A 12,571-nucleotide genomic window follows, 5' to 3' on the forward strand; every position below is an offset into this window, starting at 1 on the left:
GGGGCGATGCAGCAGCCTTGGGGTGGAGGCGGAAGAGAGTGGCCATCGGCTCCCTCTCCACAATGGGAGCCGATCGCTCGACCCTTGCGACCGGCCCCCCATTGTGAGTGCGTACTAAGAGCATCTCCAGTGGGCGGATGTCCTACTCGGACATCCACTAGGACATCCCGAAAACACCTCCCGCCACGTCACTAGGACTTCCCATCCCACTGCCACGTCACTAGGACATCCCCTTCACAATCCGCCCTTCCCATCGCCCTTTCCACTAGGACTTCCCGCAATAAAAAAAATCACAAATTCACAAATAAAACAATTTACGTTTAAGGAAATAAAATTTCAACACGAATACGAACGCTAAAAATTAACAACTTCATTTAAAAAAAACATACATTATTGAAAAAAAAATTACAACGAGCCGTATATATAGAATTTAAAAAAAATAAAAAAAAATTTAAAAATCGGGCGTCCGACCCGGATGTCCGACCCACGCCACAATGGCGGACGTCCGCCCGCCCGTCGCGCCGACGTCCGAGGACACCCGACGTCCTCACGGGACGTCCGTATCCGACCTCCCCTGCCATAATGGCGGACGTCCTGGTCGCCCGTCGCGCATGTCCGACCGGACGTCTGCCATTGGAGATGCTCTAAATATAAAATGAAATAGAAGAGACATTTTAAAATGAAATAGAAAGTGCAATTGGATAATGGGCATAAAATGAAAATTTTCCTCTACGATACGTTGTGGCATTAATTGCTGTGTCGTGTTTTCACTTTTCAGTTTTCAGGAAGAGGCGACAGCTGGCATCATCATACGAATACGGGTCCAAATAAATACTCGCACTTTCCAAACAAAATTTGTTGATTACAGCGTCCGCAATAGCGCCTAGCGCACCGCCTAGCCGAGCGCCGGCGCTAGGCGGTCTATTGCAGCCGCCCAACGATTTTCGCGAAAAAAAACCGCCTAGCGCTCGGCGGTTCCGTGGCGCTAGGCAGTGGGCTAGGCGATCCGCTAGGCACTATCGCAGCGTCCGGATCGCCTAGCGCACCGCCTAGAGCGAATTTTAAATTTTTTTTTTGTTTCCGAAACACTATATATACGCGACTTGCCCGTCATTTTCATTCGCACCACTTGTATTATGTAATTTTTTTTAATTAATGTACTTTTTTAATTTTAATAATATTATTGAATTTTCTCGTATATGTATCGTAAATTAAATTGATTTTGTGTGATTGTTAATTATTTGTTTTATATAATTTTGAGTGATGTGGCTATTGATGTGGCTGGACTATTTATGATGTGGCTAGGCTATGGCTGGGCTATTTATGATGTGGCAGGAGGATTTTTAGTATTAATGATGTGGCAGTAGGAGTTTGTGGCTAGGCTATGGCTGAGCTATTGCTAGGCTATTCCTATCGTCGATGGCCTTATATCTTGATTTAAATTAATTACGCAAAACCCGTCGCTGTCGTACGAATTGAGCAAACCCACATGATAAAAGTAGAACCACTTTTGCACATCCAGAGTTATGGAAGATCAGCGCCTAGTTTATCGACTCTGGTAGGTTTTCCACTTCCGCTGCTTTACTGTCGTCTTTATCCTTCTTTTTTTAAAAATTTTTATCGGGCTTTCTCTAAATTCGCCAGCATTTACTTTTGTGATCTCACTCCAAGTAACTTTGAGTTTGTTTCTTCTTGAATCTGTTGAAATTTCACTTTACCAGGTTCTATTTAATTTTTATACAAATGCTAATTGATTATTTTTAGGCATGAGGGGATAGTAAAAAAGTACTGGAGAATGGGAGAAAAAACACGATGTTTGTTGCTTTATCAGTATGATTCTGTTAGGAAATTCAATCTGTTGGTGTGAATCATGTGATAGTGTGGACGAAATTAAAGAGTTATTATACATTTTCGGCTGTGCTTTGACAATGGTTCGTTATTCAATTATTATTGTGGCGGGAAGTTTGTAGCAATTGTCATATGAGAAGAAGGGAAGTTTCTAGCACTATCTGAGAAAAGTAGTAAAGATATGTTGGCAGACTTGCGAAGATCATCAGCGCATAAACGAGCAATGGACCCTAGGGCAATGTTTTTAAGTCGGTGAATCGAACCGCGTCGCCATAGGACCGATATATCGACTCAGTCGATATATCGGTCGACTTAGTCGATATATCGATAGTAAGTCGGGCGACTCACCAGACAAGTCGTCCAGGTCCCTCAAGACCGATATATATCGATATATCGGGCGACTTGCCCTTTTACACATGTAAAATATGCAATATATACTTCAAATTACAACAGGAAAAAACACAGCATCATATTGTTCAATGATTTAGTCATGTTCAACGATTTGCATGATAACAACTAACAAGCAATTAAGCAAACTCAAAGCACAGCATCATCCACTTGGAAAGCCCCTGCAGCTGAACCTCCACCACCCTCTTCATCATCTTCGTAATGAGGAGAGGCGGCGGATGAGGCAGGCCGGAGGCGTGTCCAGGAGAGGCGGCGGCGTTCTTCAGTTTCTGGAGGTGGAGGGAGCGTCGGCGGCGGCTGCAGTTCTGGAGGAGGAGGACGTGGGGAGGGGGTGTGGGGGATGTATAAAGAAACCCTAATGGGCTGAATAGACACCTACCTGTCCGCCTGGCCCAATCTGGAGTGAAGCCCATTAAGTCGTCCTCGACTCGATCAGGCGACTAATCGGTCGAGTCGCGCGATATATCGGACGACTCGAATGTTAGTCGCCTAAGTCGCATCTGGGTGTGTATCGACCCTTGGCCTACCGATACAGGCGATATATCGCGATATATCGCGATATATCGGACGACTTACAAACATTGCCCTAGGGACTACGATGAATCCACTGATCGTGAAGATGATACTGGTAAACTTAAAATGTTAACATCTTTTTTGTTTTTTACCATTAATTTGTATAGTCCATTCATTCTGAGTAATATTGTGCCCTAGCTTGGAGCCGACTTCCACATTGTCCTTCTTTGTGCTGCATAGATATGTGTTCTGTTCTCTGATAGAAATTAAACAAAAGAATGCTTACTGCTAAGTTACATTGGCTATGTTTTGAATTTGAATTGAGGGAGATCATATTAAGTATTTCTAGTTACTCTACATTGGATAAGTTTTGAATCCGGCAAAATCACTATCTCAAAGTGAAAAACCATTCAAACAGGTTGGTGGACTCGTTATCATGACTTGAAAATGACTGTCATAATCCTTCAAAGTTCGAACAGAATGAGCCTATAGGATGTTGCTAAGAAAAATTTCGATCAATTTTATTGGTTTTGTTCTAGACATACAATGATTCCTTTGTGGTTGTTTCAGAGCTTCTAGAGAGTAGTATGGAGCAAGAAACTGAAAATCCACCTTGGAAGCTTTCCTTTCCACATGTGCTGGTGGCTACTATAGTTCCCTTCTTATTTGGCTATCATCTTGGGTTTGTTCTCTTACAGCTTTTTCTTCCGTCTTTCGCTGATATCTCTGTTTCTTCTGAATTGATATCTACTATTTTTCCTCAGAGTTGTCAATGAGCCTCTTGAAACAATTTCTGTTGATCTTGGTTTCCATGGGAATACCCTGCAAGAAGGTGAGATTGAACTTTACAACTTGTTATTAATATATGTGCTATAAACTGCACATTGACTTTAATACTATATATTTTACAGGCTTGGTGGTTAGTACTTGTCTTGCTGGAGCTTTTGTTGGATCACTGATAAGTGGTTGGATTGCTGATGAAGTTGGACGCCGTAGAGCTTTTCAGTTGTGTGCTTTGCCTATGCTTATCGGTGCTCCAATATGGTAATGTGTTTTCTTTAAAGCCCCCTTTTATGATCTCAAGACCATATGCTGCTGTGCTTTATATGCATTTGTCTTTCTTTGATTCTGGTGATATGGGTATTCATTGTGGATTTACTATGTGTTTCACTAAGCACATCATGGAGTATGAAGAAGTTAACCAATGCTCCCTCCTTGTGGTCCGTTTTTTTTAGATTATGCTAGTCATATGGCACATATCTTAGATAAAAAGGTACTCCAGTTTTCATGCATAAGCTACGGTAGACCAGCCTTTTCTGCAGTAATTTTATTGCAAACTAGCATATAAACAGTAAGCAGATTTAAGAACTACTCCCTCAGTCCACGAATAGGAGTCCCGTTTTTCCATTTTAGTCCGCCCGCGAATATGAGTCTTGGTTCATTTTTACGATAAATGGTAATAGGGTCTCACCTTCCACTAACTCATTCCACTCACATTTCATTTAATATTTACAAGTGGGACCCCTATTCCACTAACTTTTCCACTCACTTTTCTTAACATTTCTTAAAACCCGTGCCACCCATAAATGGGACTCCTAATGGCGGACGGAGGGAGTAACAATTTATTTCTCCCCTGCAACACCCATAAAACTGTGTGACTAGTAACTACTGAGTGGTGCAATTTGGAAGCAACTTAAAAGACAAAACCTAATTCTGCATTAAACCAGTCTAGCAATTTGTTGATCTAAAGGCTGTGCATTTCTCTTTGACTCGTGCTGGTATATGCAGAAGTGGGACAGTAAAATTTAGACCAATGTAAAATGGCAGAGACCCGCCTCCCCTGAAATAAAGAAAAAAAAACTCATTAGCTGAAAACAAGATGGGAAGCTATCTAAGGATTGACAAGTCTAAATCGACAATGTTTTAGTGGAATCTCCACATTACGTCAGAATATGTTATTTGATACTTGATATGGTAGAGTGGAAACTAGGATATTCAATGCTGGCCTATATAAAAATATATTATTCAAGTATAGAAGTAGAGTCCTCTTTTCATTTTGCCAAAAATATTCTTTCTGGTGGTTTTCTTTATGACCTGAAGGGGCGCATTATTCTTCTCAAACCATAGTCGCTAAGGTCTTGCAGGTGTCCTGTATGATCATATTTCATAGTATAACTTGATATACTATTCAATTTTTCCATTTTCATATTTATCAGTGTTGTCAAAATGTCGTTCGGGTCGCTCGGGTCGCCCGGGTCGCCTGGGTCGAGACCATCACCGCCCCAACATGGGTGGGTTGATCGAGATACAGGGTCGTCATTGGGTCGAGTGGGTCGCATGGGTCGCCTGGGTCGCCCTAAACATATGCTATCTCTGATTTTCTCAAATCTCTCACATGTTTTCTGACTCTCTGAATCACAATTCTCTATATATATGCATACACCACATCAAACATTTCAAACCTACTTTCTACACTTTAGAATTCGGCCTCTTCACTCCTAAACAAATAAACAATTCAAAGATCTTTTGCTGCCACCCTTCATATATTCCTTTGTTTTGATATTTTTAGACAATGGTATCAATTATTTATTGTGTTATGACTTATGAATTGTTTTGATATTTTGATCATTTCTATTTTCTACTTTATCTCTATTCACATGAATTGCGTCTACATTTATATTATTTGATATATTATAAACATTAGAGCAATATATTTATTTTATTTAATATTAAAAGGCAAAACAATTAGCCTAGATTTGTGGGTCTCTCAACCCAGTCGACTCGTCGACCCGCGACCCGAATTTTTACCTCATCGACCCGATGCGCCCCGCGACCCTAACAACACTGATATTTATCTTTGATTTTGAAAGAGGTGCTACACTCTGTATTTCCAGTGCCACATCTAGAAATTTGACAGGAATGCTTTTGGGAAGAATTTTAGTTGGCATTGGTTTGGGTATTGGTCCTCCAGTTGCATCTCTTTACATAACTGAGGTACAAACACCTTCAGTTTCATGTGCATTTAGCATTGCTCTGTAAAACAGATATGGGCTTATCTTCTTGGATTCTACATTTATTTATGCGCTTATTTGTTTTCTTTCAAGTAGATATCACCTGCACATGTGAGGGGTACTTATGGCAGCTTTATTCAGATAGCCACTTGTATTGGGCTGATGGCCGCTCTAGTGGTTGGAATTCCAGTAAGGAGTATTTTTGGATGGTAAACGATTTTACTGAGATTGATTCTGGAAAAATGATTAATATTTTTTCGTTTTTGGTTAAGATCGTTATGTTTAATGGGAAAGGAAGGTTACCGAACTAATCTCATCTAAGTGGTCTTGACCATGTATTTGCCTAGGTGGCGCATCTGCTTTTGGATATCGATCTTTCCTGCTTCAATGCTATCTCTTTTAATGGCGTTTTGTGTCGAATCTCCACACTGGCTATACAAGGTTCAACTATTTTAATATTCTTAATTGAATTGCTTCCATGTTCTGATTTAGGAATTTATTTGGAATTTTAGAAATCAATAGTAAACTTATACATGTATTTAAATGCTATCACGTTCCTTCCCCCTTTACCCAAAGTGCTTTAGTTGTTTCTTCTATGGTAATCTGTAGCCTAGTCCCTCTGTCAAGTCTGCTTCAGGTTTGTCGTTGGTGAAATCTTTTGTGCTTTATTTTAATTTATTATGTTGCAGTGTTCCATGTATGTTATCACTAGGAATTCTTTTGGCTGTAGCTTGTCCAATATACTTCATGCAAAGCTATTTTAGTGTATGCTTCTGAACTTTATGTAAGTTATATGTGTTGTGTGATTCAAGTGACTTCAAAAGTTGCTACACACTTTGACCTTGAAGAACTAGGAAGGGGTGAGGGGTCTGATTTTTCCTTTCATGCTCGATCGTCCAGTAGGCTAGAATCAGTCTCCAGATGACCAGTTGCTTTAGAAAATTAGAAGTACAACTTCGGTTATTAAATATATAGAGCAGGCTAGTGCCTTGTAGATTAAGTATTTTATCATTGTGATATCAATAGACGATTTGTAACGCTAATCATCAGTTTCATCATCTTTGACATGCAGCAAGGAAGACATGGTGAAGCTGAGAATGAACTTGAGAAGCTTCTCGGAGCTTCTCATGCAAAAGATGCAATAGTAGAGCTATCAAAGACTCAGAGAGAAGATGAAACTGATACCATAAAGCTTGCGGAATTGCTCTGTGGGCGGCACTCAAGAGGTACATATGATGACCTGCTTATCGTATAGCTGAAGCTATAGGAATAATATCTGAAGCATTATGTTTTAGTTTTACCCAAAAATGCGTTGTTTTTTACTCAATTCTTTTGCAGTTGTTTTTATTGGATCAACGCTATTTGCTTTACAACAGCTTTCTGGAATAAATGCTGTGTTTTATTTCTCTTCTACTGTATTTAGACGTGCTGGAGTTTCCTCGAACCTAGCAAATGTTTGTGTGGGGATCGCAAATTTAATAGGTAATATGTGTTTTCTTATGCACAACATCATGATTTGCATTTTCAGTTTATTTTTCTCACTCACATTCTTGTATGTTGAATATATGTATTTTCTGCAGGCTCCTTATCGCTCTGGCATTGATGGATAAGCTAGGAAGGAAGGCGCTCCTGCTGTGGAGCTTCTTTGGCATGGTTAGATGATTGACATTTCTGGGTTGAAATCTGGCTTTTTGAGCAATGTGATTCGAGGATGATGTTTGAATCTCCTAGGAACCTATTAATAAAATATCAAATGCTCAGAGCAGTTATGATTTCATTGCTTTGCCTGCTTAGATAATGTAAACTTTTTGCTTATTATTTCTAAGAGGGAGTTTCAGCTTGTTGCCATTGAACTTACTGCTTCTCACTGCATCTTAAACTTCTCTTACTGATCAGTCCCAGTTTCTTAACCCTCTTTCCGTTGTCTGAAAAACCTAGATAAAAATAACAAAGCTAATAAAAGTGAACCACTAGATATTATCTCAGTGATTCTATTACGCAAGTTAATTGGAATTACACGACATCTGGTTTTGAGAGGTAGCAGAGAGCTTAAGTACCGGATACCTGTGCAGTTGTGTAATTAGTTGTTGCTAAATACCTGTGCTACCGCATATTAATGGATATGATATCTAGCATTTTTTAGTTGGCATGATTCATATACCCAGCTACTAGTAGTCCTAATGCATTTATGATTTTAACACTATTCACTTTCATGCATAACATGACTCTGCATTTCACTGCTTTTTCCTATCAGGCTGCTTCAACGGGTCTTCAAGTTCTTGCAGCAGCTTCACCTTCTTCAAACACGATTGGGTTTTTACTATCTGTCGGTGGAATGATGCTGTAAGTGCTAGTTTTGGCTTTCCATTCTTCAGCATGAATTTATACATGTCCACATAATTTTTTTGCAAGTACTATTATTATGAAAAACTTGACCAATAATAAAGAATAGCTGCAAGTAGTGGAAATTTAGTGTCTCCTTTGATTCCCATTTGGAAGCAATATGTGTATGTGCCCTACACTGCAAATTTAGTAATGAGTTTGGTTATGCAGGTTCGTCTTAATGTTTGCTGTTGGAGCCGGTCCAGTTCCTGGTCTTTTGCTCCCTGAAATATTTCACAACCGAATCAGAGCAAAAGCTATGGCTTTTTGTATGTCTGTGCATTGGGTAATTGGCCTTCACCTTTTTATTTGATGCAACAGATGGTTTCCCGAACAGCTGTTATAACACACACATATTATACATGCCTTTTGTCTCAATCTAAACTAATTTCCGGCTACTTTCAGGTGGCAAATTTTCTTGTTGGGTTATTGTTCCTGCGTTTGCTGGACCGCATGGGGCCTCAGCTGCTCTACTCAATGTTTGGCTCATTCTGCTTGCTCGCAGTTGTCTTTGTGAAGCAAAATGTGCTGGAAACCAAAGGGAAATCACTACAAGAAATCGAGATAGCTCTCCTTGCTCAGGATCAGTCTTAAATATAAGCTCATGTGCTATTCCACCAGTACGTTGTCGTCGTCTTCTTCTACCACGAGTAACTTATATAGAAGAGTGTGCACATTCAGGTATATCGATGTTCACGATAACGTTTAGATGAGGACACGATGATTATAGAATAGATAGTAGCAGAAGGCGCTGTCGCATCACTTGTGAAGTGATGGCATTTGTGGGGTCAATGATTACTGGTGATGTATGTATGTATTCTTTGAGAAATAGTATTACTATGAAAAAAGTTTACGATTGGGAAAATGATCAGTAATGCGTGACTGAAAAATGCATCTCGACATTTAACAGGCATGCTATTCTCTTTTGTGTTAACTGCTAACAGTAATATTTATTTCTATGCGTTATCTGATTTATATGGAGCTTTGGCTTGAAAAACATGAGTTTTATAATTCAATAAAGACAAGGGAGTGCATCTTACTCGTGAATCACGTCAAATTGATAATGAAGTTACTCCATTTTACTAAACAAAAGGTGTATGCATGTGAATCTTTGATTGCCAGTGATTGTTGATTTCACTCTTACGAAAGTATTTAAAGGGTAACTTTAACCCACGCTTTTTGTTTGTAATCTCATGCTCAAGAAAAAGAATGATCCATTGTTTGGTTTGATTGGATGGCCCACTTACTAGAAAATAAAGTTAATGACACCATTAGCGATAAGCGATATGCTTTCCTATTTAGAATATCCTTCCCTCATAAAATAAATCATTTCCATTTTTAACCAAAAATAACACATTTTCTCTTTTTTATTCTCTCCCTCCACTTAACTCTTTTTAAATATCATTTTCTCAAATCTCGTGTTCAAAAAAGCATCTCACTTCAAGCAAGGCAGAGGGAGTATGTTTTTTACGCTTTCTTCGTGAATCAACCTCAATTTGTTCAACACAGACCATAATATAAAACTCAAACAGCCCAGACATTAACCTCCAACATTATACAGGAAAAAAAATCAGAAATTGAGAAGGGAAGTTCCATGAAATGAAGCAGTGAACACTCAATTGCTCTCATACAACTAAGTAAGCTGATATACACACATTTCGCATGGATCAGGACGACCAGCGACTCACCGGAACCATAGTGTATGTGTGATGAGATGGCAGTGTTTAAAGAGAACTCACTCACTGCTGTTGTCGCCATCAACTGAGAAAACAAGGCCAGTTGGTGTTGTACACAAGTTATAAGGTATACTTATCATCTCCCAAAGTCTTTCATACAGGGCTCGCTTTTGGACTATTGATGGATAAAAGCATAACCAACTTCTTTCATAATCTGGGTACATAAATAGCTATATGCCTATATCCCTCAACTCACAACTAAGTGATTTATTGGTAGAGTTGCACAGTTTCTCCAGCAATTTCTCTCTTTCAAATATGATCATCCTTGCTGCAGAGTGATCCACAAACATTTCTTCCAACTGCAGATGTCTATCTTCGCTTATTAACAGAAGCGAATTGAGAAGCCGTTATCCGTGCTAGTGACCAGTGATGGCCCAATATCTTCAAAATCTGAATCCAGTTCAAGACCTTCATAATCGTTCCAGTTAACAGAGGAATCCTTGTCAGGACTCCCATGTTTGGAGGGAACCCTCAACTCAGATATAGGAACTGGTAAAGGTTCTTCATTCAAATACTTATCATGAAGCAATTCCATCGCGGTAGCTCTGCTAGCTGGGTCATAGCACAATAGTTTTCTCACAAGAAGAATCTCATCAGGAGACCGATTAACAAGGCATGCTTCTATACCACTGGTTTTTCAACTTTACAAAATGAGATTATATTGTAGTCTGGAAGATGCACACAACCAGGCCAGACCTCCTCGGTCAAGTTACCCAAGACGCTAAAGATTTTACCCAGCTGATCAATATCTGACGCGCCTGGGAATAATGGTTCGAGACTCAGGAGCTCACCGAATATACAACCGAGTGACCATAGATCAATCTCTAGCCCGTAATTTATGGAACCATAAAGTAGCTCGGGGGCTCTAAACCACCGGGTTCCAACACAGGAGGTAAGAGCACCATTCCCATCAGCCCGGCCATCCTCAGCTTCATAAGAATAAGACTGCTGGAAGGGATCCTCAAGATCACTTGTCGTGCATGTAGCAAGACAAGAAGCAGCTCCATCATGAGTTACACTTTCTTCATCACCATCATGTGAAACTCACCCATTCTAAGGTCTTCTGGCTCTGAAGCCCCCTTTCCACTTATCTTTTCCACATGCTCTTGAGGGAAGTGGCCATCTAGTCTGGGAGGAACAGTTTCAGATGATTGAGGAAATCCTGCTTGATTTAACGAAGGCTGTTCGTTGAACTGATTATAAGTGCCCTCATCAAGAAATCCAGGAGCAAGGAGTATCCTAGCCTGACCAGGGAAACAGATGAAATTTCAATGCATGTGTAAACATTGATTTGCCAGGTAATAAAGATTAACCATGACAAAAGCAATTGTACTATGACACTTACCTCTTAAACTGATAAAACTATAATTTTCAAGAGGCCAGATGGTGCCTGCAGTTGAGGTTTGAGCTAACTTCTTGACTCATATACATCAATATAATTCAGGACATACTAATATTTTGTTTAATGCAGCACATATCGTAGCTACTTTAAAAATCAACAACATTGATAAATAACCAAATGGCATTCTCATCTTTTTAACTTTAAATTAGCAATTACTTAATTAGTTAAGCTGCAATAGTTTTAATACCTTATAAATTTATAATGTAGATAAGGACACATCTCTAAAAAATCCCCATATTGTCAGTAGAGTCAAGGGGTAGCAAGGTAATGATAATGGCGTGTGTTTAAAGAGAAAAATTCCAAATGTTATTGGTGTGTTCAAATTTTATTCTTTATTTTGTTTGAATTTTAAATGACAATGGCGTGTTTCCCCTTCATAGAATACAAAAACAATGTTCTCAGCCAAGGAATCTTTTCTCTAAAATAACCCAACATTACAATTTTGTCTATAGATGTATTATCCCAGTGGTACTACATCTCAGGTAACAAATCTCCTCACCCATCTACTGTGAAGTAGTAACATAACAAGGAAGTTATAAATCTCACATTCCTCACAAATATCACAATCGACATCATTACAAAATGCTACATTTTCTTTGATTCAACGCAGTAAAAAACAATATGTGAGCATAAGCACGGAAAAAATGGCCAAGAAAGGGGAAATATTATGTTCGAGAAAAACGCAACTCTCCAGATTTGACAAGCAAAAGATTACCAACTCTAATGTAACATCAACATACACTCACTCAGAGGAAAAGCCCTAAATAAATGCAATCAACTTATCCATACCTGACCGAAATCGGCGATTTTGAGAATTCCGTCGGCGGAAATGAGCAGATTCGATGGCTTTAAATCTCTGTGAGCAATCGAATTGCGGTTGGCAGGCATCGACCCCGCGCAAATCTGCACCATCCAGCGTTGAGCTCGCCGGAAGTGATCCCGCCCTTCCAGTCTTTCTTGGCGGCCTTGACGACGGCGGAAGAGGTCGGTGGGAAGGTACTCGAGCACGAGAACGGCGTCTTCGTCGTCGCTCCAGAAGTACTCGTGGGAGGAGGACGACGTTAGGGCAGTTCTGGAGCGTCTGGAGAGCCTCGATCTCACGGAAGGCGGACTGGTAGTCGTGCACCTCCTTCAGGGCCACGATGGTTGAGTCGGATAGGCGCCGGGCCTTGTAGACATCGGAGTAGGCGCCGGAGCCCACGCGCTCCAGGATCTCGTAGTTGGCGGTGATCTCGCGGCGCGTGTGGATGCTCCAGCTCTTCGACGGCGGC

General features: G+C 40.0%; 1 protein-coding gene and 1 pseudogene across 1 annotated transcript; one reads left to right on the forward strand and one right to left on the reverse strand.

Moving 5' to 3' along the window:
* Positions 1-1,564: 1,564 nt before the first annotated feature.
* On the forward strand, positions 1,565-9,027 carry LOC121788726 (probable plastidic glucose transporter 2). Its single transcript, XM_042187344.1, has 14 exons — positions 1,565-2,086; positions 2,851-2,884; positions 3,340-3,451; positions 3,534-3,601; positions 3,681-3,813; positions 5,664-5,763; positions 5,877-5,989; positions 6,128-6,221; positions 6,853-7,006; positions 7,119-7,269; positions 7,361-7,433; positions 8,035-8,123; positions 8,334-8,448; positions 8,568-9,027. The coding sequence occupies exons 1-14, from the start codon at positions 2,030-2,032 to the stop codon at positions 8,754-8,756; spliced, it is 1,482 nt and encodes a 493-aa protein (XP_042043278.1). The 5' UTR covers positions 1,565-2,029; the 3' UTR covers positions 8,757-9,027.
* Positions 9,028-9,680: 653 nt separating this feature from the next.
* LOC121788728 lies at positions 9,681-12,567 on the reverse strand (annotated as a pseudogene).
* Between the last annotated feature and the right edge of the window lie 4 nt (positions 12,568-12,571).

The sequence above is a fragment of the Salvia splendens genome, unplaced genomic scaffold, assembly GCF_004379255.2.
Source record: "Salvia splendens isolate huo1 unplaced genomic scaffold, SspV2 ctg1127, whole genome shotgun sequence".
Classification (NCBI taxonomy): domain Eukaryota; kingdom Viridiplantae; phylum Streptophyta; class Magnoliopsida; order Lamiales; family Lamiaceae; genus Salvia; species Salvia splendens.

Coding starts and splice junctions, on each gene's coding strand:
- LOC121788726 (XM_042187344.1), top strand. CDS start 2,030: ATGTTGGCAGACTTGCGAAGATCATCAGCGCATAAACGAGCAATGGAC. Junction 2,087..2,850: donor GAGCAATGGACCCTAGGGCA/ATGTTTTTAAGT, acceptor TGCCCTAGGGAC/TACGATGAATCCACTGATCG. Junction 7,434..8,034: donor TGTGGAGCTTCTTTGGCATG/GTTAGATGATTG, acceptor TTTTCCTATCAG/GCTGCTTCAACGGGTCTTCA.